This window comes from Panicum virgatum, chromosome 5K (assembly GCF_016808335.1).
Source record: "Panicum virgatum strain AP13 chromosome 5K, P.virgatum_v5, whole genome shotgun sequence".
Taxonomy (NCBI): Eukaryota; Viridiplantae; Streptophyta; class Magnoliopsida; order Poales; family Poaceae; genus Panicum; species Panicum virgatum.
In genome coordinates, this window is record NC_053140.1 from 14672748 (window position 1) to 14682875 (window position 10128).

At 50.2% G+C, this 10128-nt stretch overlaps 2 protein-coding genes across 3 annotated transcripts; one reads left to right on the forward strand and one right to left on the reverse strand.

Annotated features, from left to right (window-relative positions):
• Positions 1 to 1303: 1303 nt before the first annotated feature.
• LOC120706545 (E3 ubiquitin-protein ligase SIRP1-like) lies at positions 1304 to 3721 on the forward strand. 2 transcript variants are annotated; one of them, XM_039991223.1, is made up of 2 exons: positions 1304 to 1654; positions 2318 to 3721. In XM_039991223.1, the coding sequence occupies exon 2, from the start codon at positions 2385 to 2387 to the stop codon at positions 3456 to 3458; it is 1074 nt and encodes a 357-aa protein (XP_039847157.1). In that variant the 5' UTR covers positions 1304 to 1654; positions 2318 to 2384; the 3' UTR covers positions 3459 to 3721. The 2 variants fall into 2 exon arrangements, with proteins under 2 accessions (XP_039847157.1, XP_039847158.1); XM_039991224.1 differs by having other exon boundaries at positions 1306 to 1654; positions 2271 to 3721.
• A 524-nt stretch (positions 3722 to 4245) lies between these two features.
• On the reverse strand, positions 4246 to 8861 carry LOC120706547 (pyruvate kinase, cytosolic isozyme-like). Its single transcript, XM_039991225.1, has 3 exons — positions 8437 to 8861; positions 5406 to 5867; positions 4246 to 5326 (listed from the first exon to the last, which is right to left on the reverse strand). The coding sequence occupies exons 1-3, from the start codon at positions 8701 to 8703 to the stop codon at positions 4514 to 4516; spliced, it is 1542 nt and encodes a 513-aa protein (XP_039847159.1). The 5' UTR covers positions 8704 to 8861; the 3' UTR covers positions 4246 to 4513.
• Positions 8862 to 10128: the final 1267 nt, after the last annotated feature.

The window sequence follows — 10128 nt, forward strand, 5'->3', positions numbered from 1 at the left end:
GCAGCACGCCCCCAACTCCACCAACATCGGGCCGCCATGACCCAGGCACGACCCACCACGGCCCCCGGCCACAGCAGGCCGCAACCAGTTGTAGCCGAGATCCGCCCGCCTCCAGTAGCTTGCGGCGGTCGTCGCCCCCCACGCTCAGGCGCCGCCCGCGCTAGGACCCAGCAGCGCCGCCGTCCGCGCCAGGCCCCAGCAGCGCCGCCCTAGTCCGCGCCAGCCGCCGCCGCCGCCGCCAATCTTGCGCAAGCCGCCGCCCCTAACGCACAGGCGCGCGCTCTCGCCGCACGGCCACCGGATCCGTGGCCCCCGTCGCCGCCGCCGCGAAGCGCCGCGCCGGCGAGCACCCTCCGAAGGACGAGACGGCCGCGCCCGCGCTAAACCACAGGAGGAGAGGGGGAGGATCCACGCCACCGCCTTCCCCACGGCCCGCGCGAGTTGCCGGCGGCCCGCTTAGGTAGCGGCACGGCGGGAGAGATCGGGAGAGAGGGGCGGTGGCTGCTAGGGTTTGGGTCTCCCACGGCCCACGCCGCCCGCACGGGGACGACGCGAGAGACGTGAGAGTCCGCGTGCGTGTCCGTTTGGTAATATCTGCCTGCCCCGTTTCACCTCCTTCGAAAGGAACTCCACTGTTTTGCCGGCGCACAGTTAGTGCACCCATGAGTAAGGGGCCGTTTAGTTCCAAAAGCAAAAAATTTTGGATGTTTCGTCGTGTGTTTGACCAGATGTCGGGAGGGTTTTTCGGACACTAATTAAAAAACTAATTTCAGAACTCACTTGGAAACCACGAGACGAATCTTTTGAGGCCTTTGACCGCATCATTAGCACATGTGGGTTACTGTATCACTTATGGCTAATCATATACTAATTAGACTTAAAAGATTCATCTCGTCGTGTACATCCAAACTGTGTAATTAGTTTTATTATTTAATTACATTTAGTGCTTCATACACGTGTTTAAAGGAGAGGTGAAAATTTTTGGGTGAAAATTTTTGGTAACTAAAGGGCCCCTGAGAGCTTACATCAGAATCTTTCTTTCTCACACACACATACACACAGATGGGGAGAACGATCCTTTTCAAAAAAAAATATATATACAACAACAAAAAAAACTATCCTTAGAATATTCAGCTGATGTGGCACCCACCACCACTCGGAATCACGGGCACATGCAGTGATGATCAGCGAGGAAGCGAGCCCAACTCTTTTACAGATTTCTTTTCAATATATTTATATTTCTCGCCCTTTTCAGAATCCTCGCCTATTTCTGGGCTGGCCGGAAAAGCGAAATGCCGCCACCACTGAACTTTTAGCCGAAGCCGAAGGGAAGGGGGGGGGGGGACCCCGTTTTTTATCACAAGAACAGCGAGGAATTCAGGTGTTGGGGGAGAGAGCTTAAAATTAGAAGGCCAGCGCAATAATTGAGCAGGTGGGCACGGCAGGAGGCCCCTCCTAATCGCTGCCCTGAGCATGTGTTCCCCTTCCCCCCGGCGTATTATATGAGGAGGAGCTCGAGGTGGTGATCGATGCGAGGAGGAGGATGCTGCTGCCGCTGATAATATAAGGCAAGCAGAGGCAGGAGAGGCCCGGCCCCTCTGGCCTTGCTGCTCTTCCCCCACATGCCCTGCCCTCCTGCCCTGCTGCGCCCAAGGTGATTGATTGATTGCCTCTTGCTCGCTTCGTTTCACGCTCCCCCCCCCCCCCCCCCCCCCCCCTCTCTCGTGCTCCAATCTGTGCATCTCCTGGATCCGTTCTCGCTGCTGGTATTAGCGTCAGATTGGGGTGGTGTCTGCTGTGCTGCCTATGCTCATCTTGCGGAAAGGGTGGTTAAGGATTTTTTTTCCTTTTTAATGGAACTTGATGCATGATGTGATGTGCATTTTCTTGAGCTTGTTTCTTCGTTTTCACCTTGTTTGATCCACATCTCGGGGGGATTCAATGAGATTGTTGCATCCCGTTGCCATGCTCCTGTTTTCCTGATTGAATCGCGTGTTAGTTTACTGATGATGGCGGCCTGATGATTTGACCTTGCTCTTGCGTAGTAGATGATACCTTAGCACGAGCGCGTGTCCTTGTCTTTGCGAGCTTTCAAAGAAGCCCGCATCTGATCCGTGTATCACAAGAACATGCAAATGATTCGATCTGTGATTGTAGCGCATCAAGAAATGCTCCATTCCTGCATTCCGTGGGAGACATTGGCCCCGGCGAGCTCGAAAATTTGTTCCCCCAATAACATCACTGATTAGACCTTTCGCAATTGATTGTAGCGTAGCGTCAGGGCTCTGATCTTTCCTTCCCGGTTGATTCGTCGCAGCTGAATCTTCCCCCCGAACAACTAGGGTAGCTGCATTGGCGGGGAAAGCGCGAGGAGCTCAGCAGCGATGGCGGAGCAGGAGGGCGCCGGGAGGTACTGGTGCCACATGTGCGCCGTGGCGGTGAGGCCCGCGGAGGGCGAGCCGGAGATGAAGTGCCCGCACTGCCACAGCGGCTTCCTCGAGGAGATGGAGACCGCCCGCAGCGCGGCAGCGGCCGACGGCGGCGAAGGCGGCGGCGCGTTGGCCGAGGTGTACCCCGGCGCGGACCGCCCGAGCTCCATCTGGGCGCACGCCATCCTCAGCACGGTGGACAGCTCCATCCGCCGCCGCCGCAGCCGGCGCCAGCAGGAGCCCGGCGGCTTCCTCCACGACTGGGACGAGCACGACTTCACGCGCCGCCGCCGCCGCGTCACCGCGTTCCTGCGCCTCTTGCACGAGCTCCGGGAGCGCCAGCTGCAGCGCCTGGAAGCAGCCGCCGACGTCGCCATCGAGGGCGACCAGCTGACCCCTTTCGGCCGGAGCCTTTTCATCGGCGCCGCCGCCGGCGGCGAGCATGGCGTGGCGCTGGGCGACTACTTCCTCGGCACCGGCCTCGACGCCCTGGTGCAACAGCTGACCGAGGGCGACGCCGGTCGCCAAGGCACGCCGCCGGCCAAGAAGGAGGCCGTCGAGGCAATGCCCACCGTAGAGATCGCGGGGGGCACCGGCGACGAGGCTGCCAGCTGCCCGGTCTGCCTGGAGGACTACGCGCCCGGCGAACGCGCCCGGGAGATGCCCTGCAGGCACAGGTTCCACGCCAACTGCATCGTGCCATGGCTCGAGATGCACAGCTCCTGCCCCGTCTGCCGGTTCCAGCTGCCGGCCGACGACGACAACAAGAGCTCGTGCAGCGGTGGCCCCGACGGCGGTGGCTATGTCAGCGTCGATGCCGATCACGAAGGCAACGACAATGGCGGCGGCGGGGATGGCAGGGCAGGCTCTGCTGGGAATGCCGAGCCAGAGCACATCGGCAATGCCGTTGCGGAAGCCGAAGAGGGCAACAGGCGGCTGCCGGCGACCATACAGTGGCTCAACAGCATGTTCTCGCCGTCCGGCGGCAGCAGCAGCAGCAGCAGCAGCTCTCAGCATTGGGAGGATTGAGCAATGACGATGATGGCTGCTGGTGCTGGTCGAGCGAGCCCATCGGTGCCAGTGTACATAGGGAGGAAGCATGCCGGGTTGGTGCCATGGAAATTTGGAGCCCCTTTTTCAGTGTGTTAGTTTTGCTCATGTGATATTCACTGTGATACAGTTCTCTTGGTCGTCCAAAGAACAGATATGGGCAAGTGTATGAATTTGCCTTCTGCGTGAATCTGGTGCTAGCAGCGTCTTACAAGTCAAATATGGTTTCTGCAGAGCGCTTATCTTGGGTTTCTGGCAGTTTGATGAGCGGCATCACAATCAAAATTATCTCTATTATGCATATAAGAAAAGGTTTAAGAGCATCTCCAAGAGCTCTGGTATCTTTGTGAGTTAGCTAAAAAAAATAAAAAGAAGAAAAAACTTCATCCAATAGAAACTCTATCTCGTTTTCTATCCGCTGGGCATCTTTGCCTAGCGCATTCCTTTTTGGATTTTGAAAAAACTGTTGGATTTCATCTTTTTTTGGCTAGTTATTTCATTTTACATAATATCAGAATTTTAACTATTCATAGATACAAGAGCTCTTAGAGATGCTCTAACATGCCACATCGCTCCACATGTATTTGATTATGCCAGTATGCAGCTTCAAGATTGACAGAGTTGTCAACGGCTCAAAGGCCTGTAGTGGTAACAGCACTCCAGATAGCTAGTCTACGGGTAATTGTTTTTTTACTGAAGACCAATCGACATTTGATCATCTGTACGAACGCATAAACAAGCATATTTCTAGCCAATGAACAGAAAGTAATCAGCAAGCATGTGAAACAATCATGAAGTTCAAATAATATAGTAGCAGCAGCAACACAGCTGCAGATAAGTAGCTATATTGGTTGGTGATTGTTTAAATGCCTAACCTCTAGTGATAAATTCTCACAGCCTCGTGACACCCAAGGAACCAAAACCCGAACTCCCAAAGTCACTATCTTTGGCAACAAAAACTGTAGAAGATATGCTGGTATGCTTAAGCAGACTCACAAAAATCACCCCCAGGCAAAATGGTGTTCCTGCCCCCCCTAGTTCACAGTCAAGAGCTTGATGACGGATGCAGTCCCGATCCGGTGCAGGGCCACAACAGACGCGCCGGTGTTGCATAGCCCCATAGCCTTCGCATTCTCGATGGCAAAACCGACAGCTTCATCAGTGGCTTCACTGTCGAAGGCCTTGGCAGTGGCGGCACTCAGCATTGGGATCACACCCCTCACAATGAGGCTCTGCCGTGCTGGCCCCTCATCACTGCAGGTCCAGTCGAAGGAGTCGGTCTTCAGCTCTGGAACTACGACAGACAGTATCGGCATGGATGGCCTATACTTGGCCACAAGCCTAGCAGTTGTTCCTCCCTTAGTCAGGACCAAGATAAGCGCTGCCTTGGCAGAGTTTGCTGTGCGGACAGCCGATGATGCAAGGCTCTCCAATGGGCTCATTGGAATTGGAGCTGAGGCCATGATTGATTTGAATACAGCACCATAGTCAACACAAGACTCTGCTTGCAAGCAGATCTTGGCCATAGTCTGCACAGCCAGCTCTGGATATGCCCCAGCAGCTGTCTCACCACTAAGCATGACGCAGTCGGAGCCATCAAGCACTGCATTTGCAACATCAGTTGCTTCTGCTCGAGTAGGGCGAGGAGACTTGATCATAGATTCCAACATCTGAGTGGCAGTAACAACAGGCTTTCCCTGAATGTTGCACTTGAAAATCATCACCTTCTGTGCAAAGAAAATTTTCTCTATAGGAATTTCCATCCCTAAATCACCTCTTGCCACCATAAACGCATCAGAGTTTGCCAGGATATCATCAAAGTTGGCTACTCCCTTTTGATTCTCAACCTGCGCATTCAAATTAATTACAACCTTGAATTCAGAAATCTATTAACTCGAAACTCAGAAGAGAATGCCATATCCATACCTTTGACATCAGCATTATGGACTTGGCATGCTCGCCAAGTACCTTTCTAACCTCCACAAGATCTGAACCCTTGCGAACAAATGACAAGGCAATCATGTCAATCTTGTTTGGGACACCCCACTTAAGGATATCCTCCTTGTCCTTGTCAGTGAGTGTTGGGAGATCAACAATAACTCCTGGAAGATTAACATTCTTCCTCTCACCCAGCATAGAAGTGTTCTCACAACGGCAGCGAACCAAGCCTTGCTCTTTATCACAGTGAAGCACAGTAAGAGTGATGGTACCATCAGCACACAATATGACACTGCCTGGTTTCAGATCCACTGCGAGCTTCTTGTAGCTCATCGATATCATTTTCTCATCACCCTTAATGCTATAATCTGTGGAAATTGTGATTTCTTGACCCTTCTTCAATTGAATAGGCTTCCCATCTTTCAAAAATCCAGTTCGGATCTCTGGACCCTGCAATATATATCAGTAGATGCCATGAAGATATGACCAGTATACACTATATTATACAATTGTGCAATGGCAAAAAAGAAAAACAACAAGTGAACCCAGAGATAATTCATATGCCATACAGCTCATGCAATATAAGAGTGAGGATTATGTTTCCTTTTACAGAATAGCAAGCTATTTATACTAATAAGATGTCCATGCATGGAAAATTTACTATTGGATATCATAGTAGAATGTGCTCACAACTCACAGGAAAGCTGAACTGAGATGTGTGTTCCGATTAAGAAAGAAAAGAAAACCTCAAACAGCGTCACCTTATCACTACAACCCAGCCAACAATGCATACTGCAATTTTCTACAACAAAATACAAGGATGGCACATCTTGATGCCTTCTATTTTTCAGTACATGTCTAAATGTAAAGATTTGAAACTGAGGCATATCACAGCTGATACAAACAAACCAAATAAAATCAGTGATATGCTCTATCAAAGCAGCACAAACCATGTACAAATCAGGCACATTTTAGTATGACAACAAACCTTTACTACACATGCATAGTATTGGTCAATGCTCAAGTTTGACCGCAGCCTTTGCACTACAAACAGAAATTACATTGATCCAACAGAGCCATGGAGTAGCAACAAAGGGTAATTACACTACAACTACGTCGATGTTAGTTATCCACAAATGGTGCTTCTGAAAATTATTATTACTGGATAAACTTTCATAAATCAATCAGAAATATTTTGAAAACAAATTGCTGCTAACCTTTTCTAAGTTCAGTAACTATGCCAGATCTGCAATCACAATAATGTATATTTAGGGTTGTAAGCTACTGGCTAGCTAAGAGGGTTTATTGGATTGGTTGCTAGAGTAAGTCCATGGAACAAAAGCCCATTTAGTTGGGGCAGGATAAGGGAATGCAAGTAGGGATGTGGTTTGGCTGGTCATATGAGGTAATGTGCACTGAGTTAAAATACTGTTAGCTAAACGATTTCATCCCATCCGAACTATCAGGCATGCTGCAGATGTGCGATTAGAGATCAGGGTTAAATAAACAGTATGCCCAATACCTAGAGGCGTATCGGGCAGAGTCCCACTAGTTGGCAGCTCCCTACAGTGGTCAAAGGGAGAATTACAGGAAAAATTCAACTGATAAGGTATATTTATCATGTTTTTCACGTCCTGAATGACAACTACAAAATAAGGCCTCAGGGTTTTTAAGTTGGATCTGCTGCACTTTTCGTGCAGGAAACTAGACAACTGAGGCCATCTGCCCTCAAGGTCAAGGGGACAAAGAAACAGAATAAATTCCGTCAAGGTAACGTAAACACAATGGGAGCTAAATAATAGCTGATAAGACTGAGCACTCTTCTGCATTAATTGTGTTTGAATATGGATGGCTGCCCCAACCCTAAATCTGACCACGATCAATTGCTGACATAAACCTATTGGAGATCGATGGTGATACTCATTTGCGTCAGAAGACTATACTTACGTCAGGGATGCATCCACAATAATAATTATGAGTCACGTAAATGACAGAAGAACATATAAAAAATCAATAAAGAAAAGCATAAAATAAAACTGTAGATGTAATAATTGTGATGCCTTTTCCGTAGCATCATTCATTTGCTCAATTAGTCAACAAGATTCACTATCTGCATTTTCTTATATCATCGGAACTAAAACATTGAAAGTTCTCAAAACAATATTGTGATTTCTCGTATTTCATCAGAACTTTTGACAGTTATACAATGCTATCAGACTTTAACACTTTAGCACCCTAGGTCAAAAACAGACCAGAACCCAACAAAATTCAGTTAAGGCTGAGACATAGCCAGGACAAGTGGCTGTGGGATGAGGACCACAGCCAACAACCCAAGGAAATTGACACCAGCAAACCAACCAATGCTGATTCAGGCGGAGGTAAGTACAACGAGTGGCTCCATCCAAATGCAAAATCGACATGTAAGGCGTGCTAATGCCCGACAGTGGACATCAATGCACAGATCTTCAGAGATTTCCGTTGGTCGACCACAGTTGGCAGCTTAAATGGTACAGGCCGGAATTAACCTGTGGTAACTAAAAGCGAGTCCTAGCAGACTACGCAAGCACAAGCACAGACAAAGGCACTTCGGGTTCGACTAACAGGAATGGTCGGGGTTTCTGCCACAGGAATCACGAACGGGCAACAGTACATAGAAGCGTTTTGTTCAAAAAAAAAAAGCGGTACATAGAAGCGTCCAAAAACGGCTGCGCCGAAATTAGGAGCTAGAGATCACATCTAATAGGTCAAGATCTCTCAAAAATTGGAGCAGGGGAACTTCAATTTTGGGCTAAAACAGTCATACTGTAGGAAGTAACCCTAACCACTGAAACGGGAAAACCCGAAAGCCGCAAGATGATGAAGGCCAGCGCACAACTACTAATGAGTGGAGCAGGCGGCACGGCAGAGCAGGGAAGCAGCAGCGCCGGAAATCACAGATCGCGAACGGGTGGCTGTGGAACACGGGAGGCGCGAGGCGGCCGCGGAGATCGAGAAGGGAGAGGGGGGGGGGGTGGCGGACCTTGGTGTCGAGCATGACGGCGCAGAGGATCCCGGTGCGGTCCATGGCGGCGCGGAGGTTGTCGAGCGTCTCCTGGTGGTACTCGTGGGAGCCGTGGGAGAAGTTGAAGCGCGCGACGCACATGCCGGCGCGCAGCAGGCGCGAGATCATCTCGACGGAGCGCGACGCCGGGCCGAGCGTGCAGACGATCTTGGTCTTGGGCCGGCGCCGCCCCGCGGGCGCCTCCCCCCACGCCGGCTCGCCGCCCGCCGCCGCCGCCGCCGCCATCGCTAGATCTGCGCGGGGAGAGACGGAAGCGAAGGGGAAGCGAAGAAGGTGCGGCGCGTGTGGTGTGGGAATGGGCTGCTGCGCTCCTCCACCGGTCTCTCTCGCTTTTGGGCTGCGTTGTTCTTGCTCTCCAAGAATGGGGGCGCGGTAGAAGAGGATTTCCTGGGGAATAAATAAATAAATGGCGGTCTGGAATAGAATAGTCAGGTGGGGCCCGGGAGAGGGATGGAAAGGGAAAGAGGAGCTGAGGAGGGGGACCGACCCCAATGGCCGTGGCGTGGTCTCTGCCAGTCCAGCCAAACCCTGTGCGGTCAAAAGTCAAAACCAGGGGGGGCGGGGGCGGCGGTGGATTGTTCCGTGAGTCCCCTCCGGATGCGCGAAACTATCGCCGACGCGACCAGATTCAAAATTTTCAATTTTGTATTTAAAAAAAATCAATTTCTTTGAGAACGAGAAAAAAATTCTTTCAAAAAAGAAAGAGAAAAAATGGTAGAGTACATAACTGTTCAGTGTTCACCGTACCCTTAAATATTTTTCATATTTTAGGCATGGACATTTCTGAATTTAAGCAGGACCATGTATCACTCACTATATATCATAAAAAGAGGTATTTTTCACACATGCGAATTGCTAAGGAGAAAGACAAGTGAAAAAAGTTGCTGCTACGAGAGCCGGCTCTAGGCTATACTCCAAAAAAAAAAGCTGAGTAAATGTGTATGGGAAAATAAGGGCTGCTCCAATGTGGTTAGCAAGGTGATACAAAGAAGAGATAGAAGTTGAGGTGCAATACATTGTATTTGAGGTGCTATGGGTTTGTTTGGTTAAGTGGCTAACTCCCAATCAAGCTTTTGGTGGCCACCCAACTCGTGATTGGATGCTTGTACGGAGCCCCTAGCTTTTTCCGTGAGAATCGTCGTTTCCACGGAGCTAGGCTTAGGCCTCGTTTAATTTTTTAAGTTGTTGTCACATCGAATATTCGGATGTCAATTCGAATATTCAATTGATTGATGACTTAAATCCACCAATTCAATTCATGTTTCTCAGCTAGGTTCGATGTAGTGCAATGCTCCTATTCGGTTTCAACCATGCGAAGCCGACATTATATATACTAGTTTGAAACGGGAAGCGAAGCTATGTTTTCTTTCTGTTTCATCAGAAGACGATGGTCTGGCCAAGTGGCTAATAACTTGTCTCCCACACAGCGTGTCGGCGTCCCTCTCTCTTTGTTGTCCCGTTGCGACCATGCTGCACTCCACCCACAGCATCCTCTTGTCGTCCCTCGGTTTTCGTTCAAGAAGGTTTGCTGTCCGTACCTGAATTTCCTTGGCATCTGCCAAAGCCAAGTCCTCCTCGCCCCTGTATTTTGACTTTGACGGGACCCGTGTTTTGTTGCCACGGACAATTTCAAACTGCCTGACGACCACG